The 27,512-nt window shown below is 34.0% G+C and overlaps 3 protein-coding genes across 3 annotated transcripts in view; all 3 read right to left on the reverse strand.

Moving 5' to 3' along the window:
* The window catches only part of LOC111056878 (mitochondrial carrier protein Rim2), a 45,530-nt gene extending 24,880 nt beyond the window's left edge, over positions 1–20,650 (reverse strand). Inside the window, exons 1-3 of the mRNA XM_022344288.2 lie at positions 19,885–20,650; positions 11,527–11,835; positions 6,059–6,237 (exon numbers count right to left, since the gene is read on the reverse strand). Of these exons, the coding sequence (XP_022199980.1) occupies positions 6,059–6,237; positions 11,527–11,835; positions 19,885–19,931 (535 nt within the window). The 5' untranslated portion in view covers positions 19,932–20,650. The remainder of the gene's footprint in view (positions 1–6,058; positions 6,238–11,526; positions 11,836–19,884) is intronic.
* A 3,553-nt stretch (positions 20,651–24,203) lies between these two features.
* Positions 24,204–27,512, reverse strand: part of LOC111056880 (tRNA (cytosine(34)-C(5))-methyltransferase) — a 34,061-nt gene continuing 30,752 nt past the window's right edge. Inside the window, exon 14 of the mRNA XM_039424492.1 lies at positions 24,204–24,350. Within this exon, the coding sequence (XP_039280426.1) occupies positions 24,211–24,350 (140 nt within the window). The 3' untranslated portion in view covers positions 24,204–24,210. The remainder of the gene's footprint in view (positions 24,351–27,512) is intronic.
* On the reverse strand, positions 24,370–27,180 carry LOC120350562. The gene is made up of 2 exons (XM_039424500.1): positions 25,303–27,180; positions 24,370–24,840 (listed from the first exon to the last, which is right to left on the reverse strand). Exon 1 carries the CDS (start codon positions 26,991–26,993, stop codon positions 25,899–25,901), a length of 1,095 nt encoding a protein of 364 aa, XP_039280434.1. The 5' UTR covers positions 26,994–27,180; the 3' UTR covers positions 24,370–24,840; positions 25,303–25,898.

Raw genomic sequence — 27,512 nt, forward strand, 5'->3', positions numbered from 1 at the left:
TTGGTTTGATGTTGGTCAAAATTCTATTTTGTTGCGAATAGACTCACAAGTAAGATACTGGTATTCAAGATAGAATACGTAAACCATAAACACGAACAAACTAGAGAGTTTTCCTCAGAGTTTTGCCTCTGAGAAACAGTTGCTAACTTCCTAACGAGTAACGCAGGTTATGCGAAGATATTCCAATCAACAGGAAATGAGTAAAACAAGCGTGTGAAAATCACACGAAACAATATTAAAAAATAAATAGGTATTTATTGCACAACTTAACATGAAGCTTGTAAAAATAGCAGACAAAATAATCTTCGAGAGTGGATCTGCAACTGGTGGTTAATTTGCACAACACAATAGAGAGATTCACTTTAAACTGTCAGAATTCCTTATAAATAGCATCAATGCTTCCCATTCATCCAATGTTGACCGTTTGAAGTGAATCTCACTATACAAAGAGCCATCGCAGTCTACAAACACCAGTGCAGGCTACAGGCGACAGGCGACAGGCTACAGTGTACACGCGACTATGACCACGTTCTAGTAAACAACATGATACGCCCTCACTTCATGGACACTCCGTTTACGCGCAAAAAAGTTGCTTTCATTGATAAATTCATTGAATTATTCCACAACTCTTAACTTGAATCACATTGTTGGGTCACAGAGCTGCATCTGGGCATCCTAGATAATTTCCTTGTCGTTAACTTTTTTGTACTTGCACGAAGAGTGCTGAAATACTCTTTCTTCATTGTGCAGTAGGATTACTCTATTTCATTCCTTTAATTAGCTGCTCAGTGTTTACATCTTGTTAATATTTTTCAAATTTGATTCTTTTGGTTATTGACTAATCAATTCAATTGTTTTGAATTTTGTCTTTTATCAATAAATATTATATTAAATACCTTATTTCTTTTAATATCCTTTATTCTCCTACAGGTTTTTTTTTAAATTTGAATTTCCAAGTAGAGACAGTAATAATTATTGCAGTAATATCCTGTTCCAATGTATCTTCTAACTGAATTTCAAGCTCTTCATTTCCAAATAATACTGTATAGCTCTGTTGTATATCCATACTTTTTCACTGTTAAAATTAAACTTGAATTTTAAAAAACTTTTGAAGTGAAAATGCACTTACTTTTGTATAGTGACGATCGTTTCGACCTGTTGTTGGTCATCATCAGACTGTGGGAATTCACTCAGATGACAAGGCTATGTGTGGTAAGGGATGAAGGTGGTTGAGTAGGTTGTGGTGGGGGTTGGGTTGGTGGATATTTAGTGAGGCGGTAATTGTGAACTTTGAACTATTTTGTCAAAGAGTGTGTGGGAAGAGAAATTTATTTGATCATTTAGGAGACTGTTGGAAACTGTTTTGTGTGGTTGTAGATTTCGTATTGTTCCAATACATTGAGTTTTCTGCTTTTTTGTGAGATATGGAGGATTTCAAGATTGGTGGCGATGTCGGTGTATGTGTGGTTTGTTGATATAATATGGTCAGCAAAGTTTGAGTGGCTATATGGTTTATTAATGGCTCTGATGTGCTCTTTGTATCTTGTCTGAAAGTCACGTCCAGTCTGTCCGATATACAGTTTACTACAATCATTACATTTCAATTTATAGATGCCTGGTTGCTCAAATCTCTGTTTGTTTGTTTGATAATTTTGAAAATGTTTTCTCAGTGAATTTGTTGTTTTAAAGGCAATTCTGTATTTGAGTTTCTTAAAAGATGATGCTACTTTCTGTGATTTTTTGTTGTAGTATGTGAGTGTGATGAATTTTTGGTCATTTTCCATATTATTTTTGGTTGATGATTTTGTTCTTATTTTGTGGAGTAGGTTGTCAACTTAGGTTGTTCAACTGTATAGCTTACAACTTTATCAGTATTTTATAAAATTTCGATATTTGAATTATTCTATACTTTAAAAGCTCCTTGCTCTAAAACAACTCTATAAAGTCTAAGTCTCAAAAAGGATTTTTTTTTAAACGTGGATCATTCATTCAAATCATTTACTTTATAAAGAAGAACTATTGAACTTTCGGAAAGGCACAATTATGTCCAGAGTGTACCTGTAGTGCCATTATTTATTTATAAGCGTGATTTTAAGCGTGATTAATTTCAGAAGAACCAATCAGAGAAGGCTTTGTCGAAAAGAAGGATTCTCTGATTGATTCTCGTGAAATTAATCACGATTGAAATTTAACCGCTTTTGTACAACCGGGCCTAAATGTTACATTCTCAAAGTTATTCAATTACTTCCAATCAGCGACGTCTAAAACTTCATCAGCAGATTTTTCAATTCCAATTTGCAAAAAGCATGGTTGGCATTTTAGGCCGAGCGTTAGGGGTTGGGGTTGTAGTCAGCCGACACGTGGAGTATCCAGTGAATGGGAATGTGTGTCGCTGGGGTGCGTTCACCCTCGACTCGGGGCAGGCCGTATCGCGCAGTCGCGGGTTCGAGCACCCAGCTCCAAGGCTCCCGGAGAAGAGAGGTTTCGAGTTTACGCCAAGAGCCAGGCCTACGTGACCGAACCAACGTTCACGGACTACGACACTATAGTCACATTCACTTTAGCCTGTCAGCATTGATTCAATGGTTGCTACTTATATGGAATGCTGTCAGTTTGAAGGGAATCCCACTATAGACTAGATACAGGTTGAGTTGCACTTGCCGACCAGAATCGATTCATTCAGGCTCCCGCAAGCCGCCAGTCGATATACTAGATGAATACTAAGCTCCCACTTTCTAAACTTCGGGAACTAGGACTTATACTAATCAACAACATGATTGAAGATTGTTTTTTGATATTTCTGAATAATACGATATTTGCTAGTACAGTGGAATCCCAGTAAAACAATCCTTCTTAACTCTGAGAAGTGGAAGTACCTATTACTACGACTGCTAAGCACCATCATTTTTCAATCAATTTAAAATTTTGATTTGTTAAATAGTGTAAGAAATTAAATTTCTGAATAATGCAAGCTTTACCAATATTGTGAAATTACAGAATAACGAACCCCGTTCAAACAATGCTTCTACTTTCTGAACTTCGGAAACTAGGACTTTGACAACTAGACACCATGATTTTTCAATCAATTTTGAAATTTTTAAAATAATAAACAAGACTAGATTTCCGAACATTAAGGCCTTTCTTTGGTAGTAAAGATGTCTTAATACAACAAACTTCGATGGAAACAACTTCTAATTTATTAGAAGTTGTTTACAGAAGTAAGTTATACAAAATTTTAATTTAAGTTATACAGAATTTATTAGTGTATATTTTCTTCAATTATCTATAATCTATAATAATAATATAATAGAGGAAAGAAATCGATTTATACAAGTACAATATGAAATTCACGAACGACGCATCATCTCGTCTGAACTACTGAACTGATTAACTAGAAATTTTGCTTATTTTTATAACTTCTCAATTTACCAAGGGTTGTTATACGCCTATTTTCAATTGTTCTAGATACTGATCTGAAACATCAGCCAAAGATTCCTGATCGAAAACCTCTAGGCTACATAAATTCCGGCCATAAGACAAAACAATTTTTGTGTTCGAATAAATGCAAGGTAAACTTCAAAGAAAATGTACACAGAGCTAACTGCTAATTTGAGCTAACGAAGTAGCTAACTTGATGGTCATTTCGCAATAAAACTTTATTTTTAAAACAAATCATACTCATCATCATTTTTATAACCACTACTTCACGTACTTCATTAACGATTCCATTATTTTTATCACCTACACCAGCCTAATCATTTCAGAATGGATCAAATGTATGTATTGTATCTTCCATTCTATTCGTCGTCATTTTTCATTTAGAGTTTGTCTTTACGTAATCTGTTTAAGGAGTCCTATCACAGAAGTTATAAAAATAACCAGTTTCTATGATTATTTTCAGGGTGGACTCTTACAAGATTCCATGTTACTCTTACTATAAGAAGATTCAATTTGAACAGCATTGATAGTCAAATCGGAAGCATTGACGTTACAATGATGACAGATGAAATATCATGAGAAAAAAAAGCACTCAACCAATCCAACGACAGATAAGAGAATTGAGTAGAGAAGAAAATGGATGCAAAAAAGAAAGATAGATAGAAATAACAAAAGCTGTGAAAAAAGACGATCCACGAACAATGCGAATAAGCCAATACAATACAAATAGTACAGCACCAATTTAGAATGGAGATTTTCACCAATATGAGAATGGACAATAAGTTTGAAAAGTATAAGAATAAAATGGGGGATAAGAGGAAGGACCGTCGAACGACTGAATCTATTCTCAGCTTTTCTTCTTTTTTGCATTCCAATGTTACTGGATAATAAATAAAAATTTTGACACGCAGGATTGGTGTGATGCTAATGAAATGCTCATGCAGTATTCTTTTTTTCAAGACTTGCTAAACTTTGGATGAATCTCTCTCTCTCTCTCTCTCTCTCTCTCTCTCTCTCTCTCTCTCTCTCTCTCTCTCTCTCTCTCTCTCTCTCTCTCTCTCTCTCTCTCTCTCTCTCTATTTCACAAGAAATGAAAAGCAACCAGACATGTAGCTGAACACTCATAACAAAAGCATCAAGTTGGTTTGCAAAGTATTTTACAGAGATAATGTTCAAGGTTTTATATACGATATAATACGTCCACAAGTTTGTTTTGCATTTCTAGGTTTGTGCACCGGATAATGGTGATGATGAGGGATACCTGATCCAACAGTTTTAGATGATTTAGTGATTTATTGTAATTGCATGTTAGCGAATCATCCACCCTTCCAAAGAGGTACTACAATAATTCTGACTGCTAAGACACCTACTTCCTATTAAACTATTGAACAATCGAAACTATTTCTATTAATACGTACATGCATTTAACGAATGTATTAATTTTATATTATGACGCCTAACATTGTCAGGTTCATCTAGCACCCTCATGTTGAAAAATAAACAATATTGAACAGAACAAACACAAACACAACACTAAAAATTCAACAAATACCATAGAAAAAAAAATCCAAACCACAATCAACTACCTTCACCTCCACCTAACATATTATATTATTTCGAATTTTACTCCTTGATACTTAATACTAAACAAATGTTTAGAATTAAATGTTTCTCCCAAGGGAGTAATAATTTCAAAAAGAATCACTGCTTTCCCTGGAATCTAAAATCATCCCATCAAGATAATACTGCGAACATGTAACACAAGAAACGTGATCATAGTTATAGAGACATCTCTATCAATCTTTTGTCTTTGTTCCGCTCTAACAATGTTTGTTCATATACCAATGTATTTTAGCAAATTACTATTGGAATACTCTTCTTGAATCAGAACGTTGAATGGATTTAAAGTCAATTCCTTGAAATTTTAGTAAATCATGAAACATTATTATTATCATATCATCTCAGTGAGCTTACGATGATTCAATACTATCATAAATGTTCTGAAGAAATGTGTGTGCATCACAGGAATTGATTTCTTTTCCGCCTTGTCTTCACCTGGGGCTATAACTATTTCCCTCAGGGAAAAACATTCCACTTCAGTCACTAGGTGCGCAAATAAATATTAAAGCCAATCAACATTGACGTATTCCAAACTTACTATTCAACTGTTTTTAGTGCATCACAGATTAAGTTCTTTTCCGCCTTGTCTTCGCCTGGGACCATTTCCCTCAGGGAAAAACATTGCACTTCAGTCACTAGGTAAGCAAACAAATATTAAAGCCAACCAACATTGACATATTCAACTGCAATTCCAACTCACTACAAACATTCAACTCTAATCCCTAGATATGCAATAAACTATCAAAGTCAGTACATGATCATAAATCATTCATTATTATACAACTCTCATAATTATAATGGAAGCCAATACATAACCAACTAACAAAGCCAGTAAATGATCATAAATAATTTATTATTATACTTTCAAAGCCAGTACATAATCATAAATCATTCATTATTATACAACTCGCATAATTATTACGAAAACAAGTACATGACCAACACCCACATCATCAACTTGAAAGCCAAAAACTGTTGAAACGTGATGTGCAGGACTGACCTGCACAGGATGCGGAGAGAATGTGAACGATGGCGGTGTCGGGCGAGAAGACACCGTTGAGGGAGGACTTGGACTGGGAGTAGGCACAGAAGTAGATGGCCCGAGACGGAGCCACGCCGACCAGGTTCGGACCAAGGCCCTTGAACAGCGCTCGCGGGCCCTCGTGCTCCACTATATGCCTGCAAAACATTCACATTTTCTTCGTAGCATCAAAGATAGTGCACAGTAGCAGCCGCCCATAGCAATTCAGTCCCATAACATCAATGTCAAAACATTGAAATCATTCTTTTCGGAGCACGTCACGTCTTTAGTTTAGATACGATATTCTTGAAAAAAATTCATCGAATGGAGTATTGAAAGATTATAGTAAATAGGTTTCTTCAAAAATATTTAAAAAATTAACTTGACGTATTTGCTTTAATTATTATAGAATTATTTTAAAAAATTGAAAAATAAAAATTGCATTGAAGAATTAAATTATCTTACCAATAGAACGTGAATTACTATTTATAAGTAAGGGAGCTATGTGTCCCAATAGATTACATTGATCTTATGGGACATAATTCTATTACGTTGACCTTATGGGACATAATTCAATTACATTGATCTTAGGCTGGGCGTACACCGGTTAGTCAAGACAAGACTAGTCACGTTTAGTCACAATACTTCACATAGTTGCTTAGGCTAGGTGCACACCAGTGTGCCAGTTAGTCAAGACAAGACAAGATATGATCAGACACGCCTAGGCACAATACTTCACATAGTTGCATAATATGAAGACATGTCTGATTGCAATGACTAATCAGTGTGATCATAAGCTGACTAATCAGAGATGCGTCATAAGCAACAATGTGAAGTATTGCGACTAAACTTGTATGATCATGTCTTGTCTTGACCAACAGGCCTAGCCTTATGGGACATAATTCGATTTAAAATTGCCGACTGCTACCGCGCACTCTTAATGTAGGTAATTTTATAATATAGTTCATACTAATTTGATACTTCTCTGCTTATTATTTATTTTGTTTTATTGAGAAAAATACACTACACTCGGGCTTTCGCCTTGGGCTCTAGATATGTTGATTTTTATTTCATCTTTTTACTTTCCTTGCCCTACTACCATAGGTAAGGAAAGTATTGCTTTCCAAAAAAAATTAAGGTACCCCAATTTTAAGTTTTCTATACGTTTCAAGGTCCCCTGAGTCCAAAAACATGATTTTTGGGTGTTGGTCTGTGTGTGTGTGTGTGTGTGTATATGTGTGTATGTCTGTGAACACGATAACTCCATTTCTAATTAACCGATTGACTTAAAATTTTAAACTTAAGGTCCTTATACCATGAGGACACGGCAATAAGAAATTCAATAAAATTCAATCCAAGATGGCGGAGAAAATGGCGGATAATTACTAAAAAACCATGTTTTTCACGATTTTCTCAAAAACGGCTCTAACGATTTTCTTCAAATTTATACCATGGATAGCTATTTATAAGCCCTATGGACTGACATGAGTCTCATTTCTGGGAAAATTGCAGGAGCTCCATAATATTCATGAGAAAAACGGCGGATAATTACTGAAAAGCCATGTTTTTCACGGTTTTCTCGGAAACGGCTCTAACGATTTTCTTCAAATTTATACCATAGATAGCTATTTGAAAGCCCTATCAACTAACATGAGTCTCATTTCTGGGAAAATTGCAGGAGCTCCGTAATATTCTTGAGAAAAATGGCGGATAATTACTGAAAAACCATGTTTTTCACAGTTTTCTCGAAAACGGCTCCAACGATTTTCTTCAAATTTATACCCTTGATAGCTATTTATAAGCCCTATCAACTGACATGAGTCTCATTTCTTAGAAAATTTCAGGAGCTCCGAAATATTCCTGAGAAGAATGAATTTTGTTAAATTTCTATCACGATTTTCTCAAAAATGACCGATTTTTTTCAATTTCATACCCTGTATAGTTATATATCAGCTCTATTAACTAGCATGAGTCTCCTCCTTGAGAAATTAACAGGGGGTCCACCTCATCCTTGAGAAATTTACTTTGTAGCCTTCTTCTCGTGCGTGAGGTAGGTAGGTAGAGCAGTTTATTCAAAAGAACACACATGTCGATATTTTATTTTTAAAACAGCTGTTTTGACAACTTTTAAAAAATCCTCAAATTTCATAATTCAAACAAAGGAAGATGTACTCTGAACACAATCACAGTAAAATCATAGTTTTAATTATTTAGCCGCCAATCGGCATAATGTTATTCCCTAAATTATCCTCGTTAATGAGGCTTATAGATCAATGAGCAAGGAAAGTTGTGTGAGTGTACCACACCAGATTTTTATATATTTGTTTCGTTATCTTGTATTAGTAGTGGAATGAATTATAGGATTGAAGTTCAAATACTAAATTATGTGCAGTAATTCCAAAACTTGAGCGATGCCTGCAACTGTTCGAATACATGAACACAGAATATAAGAATGCTCAATTTATCATTTTTAATTCTCAATATATTATATTTTTCTTGATTTGATTGATGATTTGGTAATTTCGTTTAAGGACTATTTAAGCTGGAATACTTTATTTCTTTACTCAATTGATAATTTTCTCATTTCAAAAATGAATTAAATGTTTTAGAGACATCCATAGTTATTGGTACTAATGAAACTATAAACTACTGACGAAGAGAATAGATAGCAAATTATTCATTTAACACTATTTTACAGGACAGTAAAAAGAAGGGCAACCAGTTTATTATAATGAGAGTAAATTTATAATTTTGGATTCTATCAATAGTAGTTATTGTAAGTATCAATCTATAGTAAAACTTTCATGACTTTGAAGTATTTGAATATTCAACAACAATTTGAGTTTGCTGTATATTCACGGTGATTGCCGTCAATACTATAAAAATCTCATTCTCTACACAACATAGCCTTGAGACCAAGATGATGGTATTCTAAAGGGCATCAACCTCGTCTAGTGAAACTGATTAGTAGGAGTTAATGATAATGAGAGTATGGAAAACTGATCAGGTTCCTGTCTACTCGAATATTATTGATGATCTGTTCAATTAAAATTAAGGAGCTATTTTATTTGACTTACATTATTCTTTGTAATGAACTACTCTAAAAAATTACATCAAATTCAATATTGAATTTGTTTCATGGTTCTTGAAACTTCAAAACAAACACTACTTGAAATTCAATTTGTTATCTAATTAAGACCACTTAACCAACATTGCCCACTCGAAATTTGCAAAAATTGTACTCAAAGCATCCATCAATCATGTCATTACTATCAGTTATGAAATCCTCCAACTAATACCATATTTGATTATAAATGTTGTACATTTCAGTGAATTAAGTATTTGATTCAATAAGCAAATGAGTAATCGAACGCTTAATAAGCAACAAATTCAACATCTGACATTCTATTTAACTCTAATTTACGAAAACCGATCTGAACTCAATTCATCATCTTATCGTGGCGTATTTTCACAGTAGAATTGAGCCTTACTCATTGATGAACTCATTTTCTCTATTGAAAATGTAACTTTTTTCCTAACATTATTTCATAGTTTCGTTTTCCACCGATAAACTATTGTATAAATGGAACGAGTTTCAAACGTTATCTATAAGCAATATTAAATGCTTTGAATAAATTATTTTGACAGGAAAATCATTGAGAATCTATGAAGTAAAATAGTAATCGTTCCGCACTACAGTAAACAACAATAATATTATATAGTCACTAAACTAGAACCAATGACCTTGAACTGGGTTATCTTTTCCACTACACTACTATACAGCTATTACAAAAGTAGAATATGAACTTGCTTGCAAAAGGTTTCTTTCTAAGTTAAATTGGACTACGGTCATTCACATGCGTTCGTTTCATTATCATGGGACTGAATGTATTACATCTGGCCTTTAAGCGAACATTCATTATCCGAAATATTTTGGACCAAGATGATAGCTCATAAACATTATAGCATTATGGTTGGTTGAAATTCAGATGGTTAGAATGGTATGAGGAGTCTATTAAACATCGGAAATACTTGAGAACCTTAGTTTAACAAAACTAGCTGTGTAATAATTAATCATTTGTTATTCATATAATATATTAAAGAAATATGAGAAACATTTAGTCTTACTACCCCATGATTTGTTAAATTTCAAATACAATATCGTTATGAACCAATTCAAATGCTTATTTCAGTATATTCCTGAATAGATATTCATCATACATTTCACGGAGTACATACCTTACGTTTTAGAAGTTTCATCAGAATTAGGTAAACTTTATTGATAACAGAGAATTAAATTTTATTTCTGTATTTTTACTGAATTTTTATAGATGTTGAGTGTTTCAAACACGGACACATTAAATGTCTTAAATAAAATATTCAGGAGAGGTGGCACCTTCCCGCACGGGATTCTCTACCAATATAAAACCAAACAGATTTACTTTTTATATACTTTAATGTGACTTCACAAACAAAAAATGCAACATTATAATTATATGGTTTGACACGTTTTCACTTTTAAGTGATTGCTAATAAGAGGTGTATTTGAATGTTATTTAGCTGATTGATGTGAGTACCTTCAGCATCAATTAGCAAGTCTTTGAATAGCGGACTACGACTTTTGTATTGTATAAATTATAAGAAATGTGTTTGCCCGTCATCCCAGATTTCTTAACTGGCTCAAGAAAATACAAGTTGACAGGTCTGGAGAGATGCAAGACTTGGAATGATATTCCCCATGAAATTCCTCTTACTAATATTAGTTGTATTTATTAACTAAATTTCGCCAATTATCGAATAAAGAAGACATTATATATTGTATCTCTGTTTTACTCATAGTAAGCCCTAATAATGTTGTGCCAAATCTTTCACCTTAATATAATGATATAATGCAGGCTCAGGAAGCGCCTTAATGCTGTACGGTTTCACCAAGTTCGGTCAAGAGATTTGAACATGTACCATATGCTTTACAACGAGTGCACTAAAGCATACGATTGCTATGACGATAGTTACTATCGATAATTTGAGCGCAAATACTTATAAATCGTACTCGGTTTGACCATGCTCAAATGTCTTGACCGAGCTGGATGAAACCGGGCATGATTGTATTCTACTAATTTCTACTCATGTTATGTAAATTGAAAAGGAAATCAATTATTTATTTCTTATGCATTTCAACTATCAATGTATCAGCAGTTTATTTGTTGTATTTTTTCTCACTTGTTTTTCTATTGTTTACATACATGTTTTGTATTTTTACACAATTAAATACCTCAAGTTTAAATTACATTTCATCTTAAAAATTAGTAAAATTATTATCATTTATCTATTTAATTTCCACATGCTCAAAATGAAAACAATGATTGTGAGAGAAACAACAGAAATAAATTAAAACTATTTCTCTCCCGAATTTAGATAATTGAAGTAGGAAATAGGATGATGCCTACCTGAGGCACTGTGCGAGTCCGGTGGGGGCGCCGTTTGTCTGGAGGCCAGCGCCGGCTACGTTGCGGCCATAGTGCGAGAGCGCCAGGAACTGGGTGGCATGACGGGGCGTGATGGTGTTGATGCGGCGCCGGTGCTGGATGGTCTTGCAGGTCACGTGACTGTGCGAACAGCCGTCGGCCGATGCGATCTTCGGCAGACACACGTGTTGCGGCTGCTGCGGCGAATGGAAGCCTGATGACGACGACTGCAGTCGCGTCTTCACCACCTCCAGCGGACACGTCACCACTGCACCTGCTGTCCCCGCAGCCCTTCAATCACAACACCCATTGCCATTGCAAGCTACAACTACATTCAATGAACTTGACACAACTACGGTAGGCTACTAGTCATGCTCATGAGTGCACACCCATTGCAATCTACAGTTACATTCAACGAACTTGTCACAACCACGGTACATTGAAGATAACGGTACAAGTCATGCTCATGTTTAGACCAAATTTTACATGTGTCAAATCAATCAAATCAATTTTTTTATTCCATAATATCTTACAATTTTCAAATAAAAACACTATTACAATACTCAATGTAAACATAAACATATTTTTCCCAACATAGATGTTGCCAGTAAAACCAGAGATATGTGTACTGCAACGAGCATCGATCTGAGAAATTAAAAAAAATGAATAATTTCATCTATAGATCAACATTTAAAAAAATAGAAACAACAGTAGTACTTCGTGTCATTTTACACTCAATCATATTAAAGAAAAATCTCAATATTTTTGCGCAATACCATCATGACTAGAGGCCCTAAAAGACAATGTCTAAAGCAACAGACAGACGTATGCAGACATTTTTGCAGACAAAAAAAAAGCAAACGACTGCATGCAGAGTAGACATATGCAGACAGACGAACGTGTGTGCATATTTGAACACCAGGGGAGGGATATTTCTTCTGTCTGCATACATTCGTCTGTTGCTGTGTGCGATTGCCTTTACTCAGAAAATAATTTTGACTCGTGTAGTGGAGTTAAAACATCTTCCAAATCAAGGGATATGAAAAGGTGAGGAGCAGAGGAAAAATAGCGACTGCGATGACGCTATGCTAGAGCGGACAAGCTTTTGGTTGGGAACCACACGTTACACCTCCAAATGGTCACCTGCTAGGGGCATATACCGTGAGGTGTGACGCGCCAACTACAACAATACTATAGTACCATAGTGGAGTTTAGCCTGCGTTGCAGTGTCCAGTTATCCTGGACGAACGGACAGCGTTAAACACCTCATGGACACCTAGGACACCTAGTTTCCTTTCTGAAAGCACTGCACCCTACCTTATGACCATCTGATCTGGTGGTATAAGTTTAGTGAGCCGCAATCGGCTTATATTGACATTATGGCGAAACTAGATTCTAGATTATTTTCTTGGTTAGGGTGTGTAGTCTTCATGGTAATAATTGGCAAACAGGAATTTAAAACTTCGACAAGTAAAGGTGGCATTATTTAGCCACTTGGCTACTTTAGAGACATTCCATGACTAGTACCGTCTACTTCTTCATACCGTAGATACAAACACAATTTATTATATCGAGATAACGGTTTCGGTGATTATATTATTTGTCATCTATTACATTACATATCTGGCGAACTCCAGAGATTGGTTCATCAGACACAAAACTCTGTAATTTGGGGACACCAAAATCTGGAGATTACCAGGGATTGATAATAGTGTAACAACAAGAACCGACATCTCGATATTATAATAAATTTTTGGTTGTGACGAGATAACTTCATGTATTCAATATGGCTAGCTACTAGAACATCATCTTAACCACTACACAAAAACTAATTCTGAGTTATCTGAAATAAAATCATAAAAATAAAATATAAAACGATATATTTTATACTCAGTTCTATAGTATGAACTTTTGTAATCACATTCTATTAATTAAATAATCCAAGAAGAAAATACAACAAATGGTGTTTATTTCATTACGAAATATTTATACAACATCCATGTTGTTATACCATTTTCTCTACTGTCAATATTTGCAGTTGCAGAGGTAGATAAGATCTTCAGGGTATTGATAGCATCAATTGGAATTTCGTTTCATTGATAATAATTATTATCAAAGTTTAAGTTGCTTAGAGAGATTCTAGTTTTAAGTTGCTTAGCAAACTAAAGGCCACACAGTCCATTTATTGTGTTGCATTTCTACTTTTAAGATTCTGATTCGCTTCCAAGACGTGCATGGTTAAGAAAGTTTTTTGTAATTGTTTATACGGCTCTCAATCTCCATCAGTAACTCAAACAGCTCTCAATCTATTAATTAATTGAAATACTGCAATATTGATTGGATACTGCAATATTAATTGGCTAAGCATCGAATGAGTTACTAGGATTTATTTCTCAATCAATAGAAAAACTAAGTCTAGCATGATAAAAACATCTAATAATAATTTTTAAAACCACGAGGCAAGTTCAGAGTACTTTCCAAATACTGTAAATCAACACTATTCAGTGAACACATGAATGTCACAGTTATGACTCAAATTACGAGAGAATTGACAAAATGTAAAACAGTTCCAAACATTCTGGAAAGCTACCAAGATTTTCTGAGCTGTCTAGATTTCATACTTGCATATCGATTCAAATATTATCAGAGGAAGATTTAGCACTCAATAGTGTATTCCTAGGGAAACCAAGATACAATCACAACAAAAATAAAAATGAAATGAGTCTCAAAATATTTTTCCCGAGTCAGGCATAAATATTGCACAACCCTTTGTTACAATCTTGAACAAAAATTCAATGTATGCATCTGGCATAATCAAGTTGAAAGCTATTTACTACGTTTCAAGGAAATTATTCACGTAAGTAGTAAATCTGAGTCATGCAATAGAAATAGCTACTTGGCAGGTCAATGAGATTTCCGGCATTTGGTCGTCTAAACCACGGAATTCCCGCCTCAATCAGATTACTTTTCATTGAAATATAGAAGCATTCACAGTCAGCAATGGAACAATGAGAAATTAGCACTCAATGGGAAAGAAGTGGAATTTACGAGCTAGCTAACCAAAGATAAGCCCCACCTTCTTTCACACTGTACATGCTTCCCCAATATCTCGAATTAAAATTCTTGAAGTTCAAATAACAAAATTCAATATTGCTAAATTATCTACCAAAAAATCATGAGGTTCACAAGAGTAAACATTGTGAGTGATTATGAACATTCTATAAAGAGCGAAAATATGAAGAATATGGAAATTAGTAGACTAAAAAGTATTAGATTGTCTTATTGTAAATATTACTTTAAAACCCTTAGGTTACAACTATTGATCACTAAAGTGGCATCAGTAAAAAAATTATATTTATCAATTTATATAGAGCTATTGACATGAAATAATTCCAATTCTCTAAAGGTACAGAGAGTTAAGATCAGTTTTAACTGGATTCAAAACCAAATCAAGTGCCAAACAAAACAAACAGTTGTGAGATATCACATCACTGTGATGTGGAGTGAAGCTATTGTAGTTCCTCTTTTTATATTATATAAATACAGTAGTTTAGGACTCGGGCTAAATTAAAATTTCCCTATATAAATAACATAATATTTTCTTCTTTAAAATGACTATTCTTTTAAAATTCAGTTACAACATTCCAGTTCACTGTAGACATGTCTGCTTCATAGTAGGTATTGAGAGTCGAGTTAACGGTATTAGCCGAAATACATTGTTCAAATGTGTGTGTGTGTGTGATATATGTAGTTTCTTGAAAGCTTTGTTCTTAGTTGATTAGCTGATACGGATGACCTTGTTATGTTTCAAACTGTATGCGCAATTCTAATCACAGACAATGGAAATTTTGCAGCCATTTACTACCGGCAAACTGTGATTAATAACTCAGAATTAACGTTTTCATTCACTTTGTTTAAATGGAGGTTGATGAGATTGAGTTTATCTTAAATGATCTGAAGAAAAATCTTCAACTGTCGTTTTTCATTTTGTGATTTCTCTCACGTTCTAGCAAGTAAAACAACTCTTAATAGCATAAGAAAGACTCAATTTCTTGGAATATTGAGTAAGTAAACTCGCAAGATATAATTCTAGATCATTTTTACTGTATACCTTTGCAATACCTTTATCAAGAAAAACTTGAAGTGTAGTCCAGCATAATTTGGGAGTTCAGCTAATTTGAGAGTTGAGCTTAACTAAAGTTGAATCCAACAAATCATCAGCGAGCAGACGCCAGGGATAGACTCGTTCAAAATTAGCAGGCAAATGCAATGCAACGTCGATGGGGTGCTTAGGTGAGTGGAACGTGGATTGTAGCCTACTGGACTGGTTCATTTTGGAAAGCTGATTTTGACTCATCTGAAAAGGTGACTGGAAAGGAAACACGGAGAAGTAAGCTACCCCTACTAGGTAATAATTACCTAAATTAAGCACTTGAATAATTTACAAAATTTTGAAAGAAAGAATATCAAAGAGCAACTGTACAAGACTCACTTCCGAGGATGTTTCAGGGTGATTTATTAATCTATGCATGTAATGAATTATATAATTAGGTACCGTAGTAGAAGAGTATTATTGAAGAATTAATAATAGACACACTGATAAAACAAATAGAATAATATATTGAAAATAATGTAAAAATAGTTTGAATCAAGAGAGACGAAAAATTTAGAGTGATAATTCAATGGGATATAGAGTTCTAGCAGGCGGAAGGGGTTCAAATTTGATGAAAGGCAAAATAAACATCACAATTATCTATTTCTCATGGTGCTGAAAGGATCCCGTTCATCAGCAAATTCATGACCTGAATTAATTTTTTATAACTTTGAGCTGGTTTGATAAAAAATGATAAAACTTGAAGTTAAATATAAATATGTTGTCGTTCTCTAAAAAATAAGGATTTACTATGTATTATTTTTTATATATACATTATAAGTAGAAAAATTATTTTTATCATTTGAATATCTAATTGAAAATCCTATTAAACGTGATTTACAGAAATTGCAGAAATATTATTTTAATATTGAATTGAGGAATTTAGATTTATAATTTGAATTATATTCAATCTTATGGTTTTGAAACATAGTATATTGTGAGGAATTATAGAAATATTGAAGTGCTACTCTGCACTTAATTTTGAGGATTGTATTCAATTGCTTTTAGGGTGAATTCGGGTCATTAAAAATATACTGACATGGCTACAACATTCAATAACGAAATTTACCAAGCAGTGACTTTTCAGGAATCAGCTCGTAGAATTCCATTAGTTTAAACTCAGAGTAGAAAGTAGGCCACTAGCATTGACCTATCAAGAATACAAAACTTTTCTGAATAGCAACAAACTTTCTCAACAATCAAAGATACCAGTTATTGCTTCTATACTCTTACAATATTATAAATATCAATTAACTTGGGACTGACTTTTACTGTATTTTGCTCGGGATGCTAATCTCATTGCAAATTAGGCATTTAAAAAATACATAAAATTGAAATAGTATTCTTCCACAGCATCTTACATGATAAATTGGACCGAGGGCTGAAAAAAGCGATAGTGTGAGAGGAGTTTCACCATATTATTCAATATTAAAACAATCTAAATGAAAATTGTGTATCCTATAAACCTATAATGTTTACTAATAAAATAAAAAACAATCATACTGTAATTGAATCGAAATTTAGAGGTAGGAATCTGATAGATTTTTATCAAAAGCAAATAAAATATTTATTTATTTGAAGATTCTGCTATCGAATGAGGTTAATAAAACTGATGATCCTCTAGAGGCAGAAAAAGATAAATAATGCATTGTTTTCCATGTCTATGTTGAGCATATTTTGAAACAATGGGTGCAAAATCAATAAGTTAGGTATGTCAATCAGACTAAAATTCACAAAGAAAAGGGATTGTTTTGATACCAGTAGTTGGTTTTCAAATTATAAGATAAAAAGGAACATTCTCCAGCCAAAAGAGTAAAGACCCGTTAGTCTTATTTAGGCCTATCTAGTATTTGTCTATGGTCACATTTAATGAATTAATAAATCGCATTTCAATTCACATTCACTATCAACATTCGTAAAATATAAACATTCCTAAAAATCGAGCTTCACTATAGCCTACATTTTTTTTTAAATTTCAAATATTATGGAATGTTAAAGCCTTTGAAATAATGCAAATGTTAAAGCTAAAATTTACAAGAACAAAAACTAGTTTTTTCAAACTTTCTTCAATACGTTATAGTTAGCCTATGGCACCAATGCACAAGCTCTGAGTAAGGTCGTTTATTCCTATTTCTGGATACGTCTTGAGGGCATTGACTGAAGTTTCTACATGGCCTTCAAAAAAATTGCACTGATTGTTCATAAAGAACAGTTCAGAATGAAATTTTACGAAGCAATTTACAAATGATTTATGTTTGTATTATAGATCCATAAACACAGCATACGTCAAATGACAACTTTTAAAAATTACATTCTTAGTAGGGAGAGTAAATAAAATAGAACTACCTATGATTATAAAAATAAAAAATCTAAGTAGGCCTACCATTTTTTAATTTTTTTACTCATATGTAATGTCATTATCAAGTGAGTCAATAAAAATAATTATTCACTTACTGGATGACATTAGCTAATGATAAAACATTTTGTGAGTAAAAATATTAGAAAAAGGGTAGGCCTAGTTGGATTTTTATCCTTGATGATTAAGAGCAGCCCTAACAAAAAAGGTAATAGAACTATGATTTTAAGTGTAGCATTTCAAGAATAATTACAAGTAGACTTAAATAAAGAGACATGCAAAACTTTAAAGGAATATTTTTTGAATTTATTATAGGCTACTTCAAAATGCACCAGAAATTTTCGATTGAAAAGGCAATAATAACTTCAGCAATAAAAGAAAAGAACATTAGGTACTGTAAGGAAAGAACTGTCGAAGATGAAACTTTGGGCGATGCTTCTTATCAACATCAACCTTTCATTTCAAATCAAGTATCTAATGGTCTATGTCAGGTTTCCTCTACGAGGCATGTCTATAAAGTAGGTTTACTAAGGCTCTAAAAATTAAAAAAAAAAATATTTTTCAAAATTTGTCTACTCTAACTTGTAATCTGATTCCTCCCCAAAACCCCCAGCCAAACAAAACCAGTAAAAGGTAAATATATTAAGAACGTTCGACTCAACAACATATATTGTGTGAAAAATTCAATTAAATCTCCCGCCAAACCCTTATTTTTCCATTTTGCCAACTACTCCTGCCCCACCACGTCACTGGGAAAATGTTTTGTATGCACTTCCAGATCCAGAAAGGAAGTCAGGGGACTGGTAGGATTGTTCAGGACATCCAATTCAAGAGCAAAGTGGTGTTGACACGTGTTCATCTGTCATTGTTATAAACCATGTGGAGTCGGACAAAGGCACGGTTACTTTCTCAGAATACCTCCCCATGTTCTGAATTTTTTGCCATTTCAAGCTCTCAGAGTTGATTTTCAGAGGGTAATGCTAAGTTGGTGGGCTTTCATTAAGGTCTTTTATTGCAATTTAAACTAAGTTATGCCTTGACATCTCCAAAATATGGTTAGGTTTTTCTTCAATAAAATTTTGAAGTTATGGTGGAGGATGATGAGTGGAAAGGGATTACACTAAGGGATCAGGTAAAACTACAGTGGTTAACCACATAGGTAGTAGGTACCTAACTTACATAGCCTACTTCATAACAAACTCGACCAAAAATGTTATTGGCATAAGCTTAGCTAGGTATCAAAAAAGATAAAAGATAAAGCCACAAATTTTTCAATCTACGGGTGATAGAATTAACATAAAAGTGTTGTTGTATTATCAGTTTTGAATGTATTGACCTCTAACCGGCCTTTTTATGCAGGGAGGAATCAGCATACACATCAGACTTCTAGCAAAAGAGTTGAAAATAAGATTATCGTAGCTTAAAATAAAACGTAGCCTACCTTAATTACATCAGATTGGGAAATATTTACTTGGTTAAAGTTAATAATGCTAGTCTTGTGATTAAAAATTTTAAAAAATAATCAACTAATATCTTTAATTGCTTAATAGCATAATAAATGTATGCTTAAATTTAGCTTTTTCATGTCTATCACTTGAACATTATCAATGTTATGCACGTTTTTTATACCACATTGAAATAAATACAAATTTAGAAGTATTGCAGTGTAAATTACTTTAATAATTATTTTAGTAAAAGACATTTGGATTCTTCAGTTATGGCCTACCCTTTTTCAAGACATCAATATTTGGATTCTTTAGTTATAGCCTACCCTTTCCCAAGACATCAATATAAGCTTACGTTTTACAAAAAGAAATTCAATGACACTTACCCTCCAGCCACTAAATGAATAATAGTATCCCTCGTCGATTGAGACATTGAATAATAATTTTACTATTGTACTCACTCAAATCAACTTTTATAGGCTTAAAACTTAACACCGGTTATTGAGCACACAACGTTTATAAACATAGTATTACATTTTATTTGGAAAACCTAACCTAGCACATCAGTGACCAGTTCTAATTCACTTTATTCCATGAATACAATTATTCACGTCACTTTAGTTTTAATCAAATGGCCACTTCAACACCATTTTACACCAGATTTTTACTAATAACAATCTGAGCACTTGCAATCATCAATTTAAAATTACGACGGAATAGACGACTGATACTCAAACTCCAAACTTGTATCACCGAATGAGAAAGAAAACATCGCACTGACTTGCCAAGTTGCCACCGCCCACATGCTATTCTGAATGCAGCAACCCGATTGGACGGCGAGACTACTCTTGTACCACGTGACTTTGTTTACATCTTCCAAAAAGATTAACGTTATCAATAGAGTGATCGAAGTTCGTGAATCTGAATTTATTCAGTATTTATTTTGATAACACATAAGAATCAATCAGTAAAGATGAAAATGCATCTCTAATTAATTGTTTTTTTCGTGAGACAGAGTGTGATGACACACTACTTTTTTATAAAAATTTGACTTTGAAGGTTCAGACACCTAAATTATTGTTGGAAAAGAAAGAGACAGTCTAGACATAAAGAACCTTACTTTCATGTCTGTAAAAAATGGAGCTAATAGAATAAAGAACCAGGAATTACAAAATTACTGATTCTGAAAATATAGTTTAATTCAAAGTCATGCCGGATATCGAAAACTCATTGAGAAGCTTCTGCTACCTAGCGGATCTCTCTTATACTATTTGACCAGATGCGCTAAATTTCAAAACTCATTTCGATCAGATTCAAGCCACAAGATTATTGTAGTTTCAATCCTCAGAACTCAGGCAGTGTATAGAATAATATAATAGTAGAAAGTTATATTTTATAACCTCTATACTATTCACCCATTGAGCTCAGAATAAGACATTTTATAATTTCTTAATAGCCATGTATTAGGTACCTCTGTCACAGAGGTCTGTGTGTGTGTGAAGAATTATGTTATGAAAGCAGTTACGTAGGCCTGAGTTATATTATATTAACTTAATTTTGTAATATGGAGTATTTTTTTATTACATTATTGACCGAACGAAGTGCGGTCTAAGATTCAAGTCGACTGTTTGGCATTTCTCTTAATGTTCAAATGTTTGAATGTTCAAATGTTTAAATGTTGCACATTTACGGCGGAACGCGGTAATAGATTTTCATTAAATTTGACAGATATGTTCCTTTTTTAATTGCGCGTCAACGTATATACAAGGTTTTTGGAAATTTTGCATTTCAAGGATAATAATATAAAAGGAAAAACGAGCCTCCTTCATACGCCAGTATAAGAGTAAAAATCAGACTATAGAATTATTCATCATAAATCAGCTAACAAGTGATTACAGAGATACGGTATATGGAGAAGCCAGTCTATTGCTGCATTTCCATAAGGTTTATAGTTTCAATCAGGTACTTATGGATGAGAATACTGCGTGAGGTCTACTGTTCACAGAACTACTAGTGAATGAGATGGAGATTTACTTTTGAAAAAAATTGATTAAAGATCTTTTAGAAAATATTTGATTTTATCATGGAGACCTAATTAAAAGTTTGCAATATTCGTCAAATTTAAACAAGATTGAGGTATCAGCTAAACTGTTATACTATTCTTTTTATCATTAATGAACTTATGATGTTAATACTATGCTAATAATTAATCATGATAATTTGTTATTACCATCATCAGTTAACTGTAATATCACGTTACGCCTCGTGTAGATGAGATATAGCACCCATATGCCTTTGAATCATGTAGCCTAGGCAGAGGCAGAAAAAACTTATAGCTACAAGTTTGTTTTATTTTCTCTGGTAGAGGCCATGGTACTAGTTGTAACCGTGGTCTTTCCCTCCATGCGTTTTTTGATCACCAATTTTTTGACATAAAACCAATACTGTGTACTTCAGTTTCTGTTTGGCTTGGAAATGTGCAATACCAGAACGAAACGGACGTCGCCACATCAAAAATGTGTTTTTTCACTTTCAAGTTTTATGAAATTCAATAGTAATAATAGTGAAAACAAGATGGATAACCAACAACGGATAAAAACCAATGTTTCTATTTCAAGTTCATTTTTAGACCAAAGACATGCTACTAGATTGATCCTACTATACTAGCTAGACCGTTTTACAGTTTCAAATTCAAAGGACAGGCGACAAGACTATAAGGCCGGTCACTAACGACAGGGCAAGTGTGTCTAACATGTGTGAAAGGACATGACATGTCTTCGAACGAAAATTACATTTACGAGATAGAGTTCGAACGAAAAATAGCCTGTTTGAATGTACCTACCTTAAAGACCTTAAAGATGCATAGACTTACATGCAGCGCTAGTGTCGTACTTGGAATTGAAATCCGCCATTGAAGGGGCAACCCATAATATTATTACATACCAATGCCTTTGTGATCTATAGTATTACAAATAAATCATATAATATCTCGTGCTAAAATACCCCAATGGCGGCCTTCAATCTCAAGTAAGAGCTATCATTGGGAAGGCATAGGCATTGTGGGTCTATATCTCTTTAAGGTCTTTGGTACCTACCCACCTAAAAATAAACAACCAATAACGGTAACACGAAATAATAAACCACTGGAAAATTGAAAATATTTCAATGATAATTACATAATTGAACCTCAAATAGAGCAGCAAAGAAAAATAAACAAGATATTGAAGACACAAAAAGTCAACCTAAAAATTTTTGTTTGTAGCCTTTTGCCTATGACAGAACTTATCTGTATTTCACACATGTTCGGAATTCTTGTCCTGTTGTTGGTGACCGGCCAACTCACACAGGAGTAGCGTGCCAAAATGATATCAGTAATGCTCTAGTGAATGTGAGTGGTCCATTACCAGAGCTCACAATCGGATAAGTGTGTCTCCAACAAAGACGCGGCTAGGGCAACAGATTTTCTTTAGATGGTAGTAATCAGTTAAGGGTAACCGTCCACTGGAACCGTATTTAACCGAACCATTCGGCCGTTGGATTTTCCGGCCGAATATGGTCATCCATTAGAACCGTTTACGTCAGTCTAGTTCAGTAGTTGAATTAACTACAGTACTATCATAGCCACCAAAATTTTCCTTAAACAATGATTATATTGAGATTTTGAAAATTGAATAAACAAATATCCACTAAATTAGTTATTAATTACAATAATCTTACCTTCATATACTATTTGTTCAGCAATCTATGTCCACTGATTCCTTTGAACATCACGACGATGATATATTTTGTCTCGCAAATCCCACAATGGAACATGCTCTTGAACCAAACTTATCAAATTTTCATTGTCCATAGTTAAAGCTTTATAGAATAGATGAACTTCAAAAAACAAACAAGACTGTAAAAAAATTTTAGGTTAGGAACACTTTGTTGTCTCAGCTCGAGTAGTTAGTTCGGCCGGATAGAGCCGGAAAATCCCATTCAATTCGGATCGAAAAATTATACGGCCGTGCACGGCCGTATGAACCTGTTTCAATGGACGAGAATCTATTCCTTTCTTTGTTGGGGGATCGTTTGGTCGCGTTCGGTAGTTTTCGGCTGAAAACGGTTCTAGTGGACGGCCCACCTTATCAAAGAAGAATCAAATGTCCATCAACTCTGAATAATAATGATCAATAATCATTATTAGCCCTTTTGAATCAGGCTTATTTTTTCTTGTTTTTTTCAGAATGCAAAGAACATGCCAACAAAATCAATGTATCAGCTGCTTCTCCTCCCACACATAGTTTGACTCCAAATAGTTTTGTTTAGTAGATAATAAAATTTATCTCATTATATTTATAAATTTATTACATATTTATTCTATTTTGTCACCACAACGGCAATATTTTTTCTACTATATGAATAGAACTTAATCACAGTACTTTAGAGATAGTCAAGATAAAATTAAACACCAACAAACTACATTATTGTTTTACAGATAGGCTAACGATAATTATTTGAATAGTCAAAAATCCTTAACTATCCAATTAAAAAAAATTGTAATGACAATAGAGGAGTTTTAAAGAAGTGCTCTACAATATTTTTACTACCCTGGGCAGGGTTCATTTATTACCAACTTTCATTCAGCTGTACACGTTGAAACAAGATAAAAACTGATAGCCAATTCATTACTGAAATATGAAATAATAATAATTGCTCCTCTCAGTTCATTGTCATAACCTTTTCTCTTCCTCCTTTTCTGTTTTTTCATCTACATCTTCTTTAATTGAAGAATCCAAAACAGAGTCTTCTTTCAAGACGTCAAGTTCAGCGATATTCTCTATTGCACTTTCTTTTTTGAATTTGTTGACCTCTGTAAAAACCAACAAAAGTATGTAAGGAACAATAAAATTAACAGAACAGATCAACAATAACATTAACAAAAGTTTCCAATCACATTTAATCCAATAGAAGAAAATAATTAAATCAAGTTTTTTTAAATACAAGATTCTAGTTTAATCAATTTATTATTTTGCACCTTAAAGGTGGGTATCCACGTTCGGATGCGTATGCGTTTAGTCAAAATAGCAACTATCCAATTTCCAAAACAATTAATTTAATCGTACCTATTTGTATCATATTCACTTAATTAATATCGTATGCTGTTCTATTTTATATTACAAGTTAAATTAATTTAATTTTAATAAAGAATACGATAAAAACTTAGGAAATATCAATGAAGCTAGTATTCTAGGTACATTGGTGAATATGATACAAATAGGTACGAATTATTGTTTGGGAAAGTTGCTATTTTGACTAATCGCATACACAGCCGAACGCGAATACGCACAAACAAAACGCACCTTAAAGGTTCGAACCCACTAGAACGTATCATACCATGACCGTGCCCGTACCGACACATGCAAAAAAAATATTCTTTGCATCATTTGATATGTAATACACCCATTAGACCGTTCCGTCACCGGCCAAGCACGGAGCGTGCCATGCACGTCCAGGTCAACATTTGTCGGCCAGTATATTTTGTCTGTGACGGAACGCTCCTTGCATGGCACGTGACGCCTGCAAACCCCGTTGTAACCGCGCATGCACCGCGTTGGTAAACAGTTCACCGCTACATTCTCTTGCTAACTGACGCGTTTCCAACAACTTCTGACCGGGCATCATACGCGTATCATACGCGTACCATACGCGTAATGTACTGGCATAGAACGCTGTTGATCCGTTGTAGTGGGCATAGTTGTTATTTTACGTGCCTGGCATGGTCTGACACGGTCCGTGCCTGGTACGTTCTAGTGGGTTCGAACCTTAAGGGTGGCTACTAACGACAGTGTTTATACACATGTCGTCAAACATTGCAGTAAAAGGCTTCCAACAAAACTTTTTGAGGCAAGGTTTTTATATCTTCGGTTTTTGTTGTTTATTTTTTCTCCGCTGCTCTAATTGAGGTTAAATTATTTTTGTATTATTATAATTTGTAATATTTCAGTGATTTATTTCTTGGTTGTTTATTTGATGTTAGAAGTATCTGTTTTTTGTTCGAAGCCTCCGGCTGATGGCACAACATGCAGGACATGCCTATGTTTCACACATGTTCAACACAAAGTCCTGTCGTTAGTTGCCACCCCAAAGTGTATTCCATAGAGAATAGAAAATTATTAGTTAATTATGATAATAATGATAATTAATTATCATAATTATGACAATTATGACTGTGCAAAGGCTATAAATAAACTTTCTACTGGTGATATTTTTCATAGTTTTTCGATTTGTTCAAGGTGGGGCAGTCAAACGGCACTATTTTAGGTATTAAAATAACTTACACAGAAAATATTTTTAAGTAATATATTTCAACAAATAGTAAGAACACGAATGGAAATTTTTGTTATAAACAGAAAAATTGTTACTTTTTGAATATTACTCCAGTAAGGTGGCGACCATCATTTTGCACACATTGTCTAAGTCTTGAACTGAAATTCTCACTAACACGTCGTAGCACCTCTGGTGTAATTGCGCGAATTTCTTGTGTAATCCGCATTTTTAAGTTCTGTATTGTTGCTGGACGAGTCTCAAAAACCTTTGACTTGAGGTATCCCCATAAAAAGAAATCACACGAGCTTAGATCGGGTGATCGAGGAGGCCACTGAATATCCCCATTCCTACTGATCAAGCGGTTCGGAAAAAGATTTCTCATAAGATCCATTGACACTCTTGCCGTATGGCTAGTTGCTCCATCTTGTTGAAAATAAGTGTCCTCATTCACATGAAATTGTCGAAGTTCAGGAATGAGGAAGTTGTTCAGCATTTGAACATAGCGAGCTGATGTTACTGTAACGGCGTGGCCGTTGTCATCCTCAAAAAAATATGGGTCAATTATTCCATTCGTAGACATCGCACACCAAACAGTCACTTTGGGCGAATGGAGTGGCCTTTCATGAAGCTCTTGAGGATTAAGAACAGCCCAATACCGAAAATTTTGTTTGTTTACGTTTCCACTTAGATGGAAATTAGCCTCATCGCTCATCCATAAGTTATGGACGAGCAGTTGGTTGTCTTCAAATAACTGTAACATGTGCTCACAAAAGCCAACACGAATAGGATAGTCTGTAGGATTCAAAGCATGCACAATTTGAATTTTATACGGATGTAAATGTAAGTCATCATGTAAAATTCGTCTTACGGTGCGAGTTGAAAGTCCAAGAGAAATGCTATGGCGCCTGGCAGATCTTCGTGGTTTTCTTGTAAACGATTCACGTACAGCTTCCACATTCTCGGGCGTTCTAACAGTTCTTACACTACCACCCCTTGTTACTGTTGTTTTACCCGCTGTTTTTAAATTGTTAGTCCAAACAAAAATGGCTTTCCAGCTTGGAACAGGCGCACGAGGCGCAAGATGAAAATGTAGGCGGAACTCGCGTTGTGCACGAATGAAACTTCGGACATTTTCTAAATATGCTGTAACAATGAAGCCGCGCTGTTCACCGGTCCACTTCTCCATGGTTACTAACTTCCAAACGTCTAGAACATTCCAGTCACTGCTACTTCCCCCACCATACACCTCCTCTACTACACTGGCTTTGTTAAATCGTGCGGTTTGACTGCCCCACCTTGTATATCATAAAGCTATCAAAATGAAAAAGTTTTTTCAGGAAAACATTTTTTTCCAATCATTACTTTTTGAGATGAGCTCCTAAAGTTCAAATTTTTGGGACAGAACATTTCAAATTCGGTAAGAAATAAATCCATGAGATTAAGTGGATAAATTCTTCATGTTATTGATGATTGAATAAAACAGAAATTTCCTGAAAATATAAATTTTTGATAAAGTTATTCAATTTACCAAAAATAACTTTTATTGAGATTTTTTTTGGTCATTTTTAGTAAATCGAATAACTATCTCAAAAATTAATATTTTCAAATCATTTTTGTTTTATTAAATCAACAATACCATGAAGAATTTATCCTCTGAATCTCATGGATTTATCTCTTACCGAATTTGAAATGTTCTGTCCCAAAA

Source organism: Nilaparvata lugens, chromosome 1 (genome assembly GCF_014356525.2).
Source record: "Nilaparvata lugens isolate BPH chromosome 1, ASM1435652v1, whole genome shotgun sequence".
NCBI lineage: Eukaryota > Metazoa > Arthropoda > Insecta > Hemiptera > Delphacidae > Nilaparvata > Nilaparvata lugens.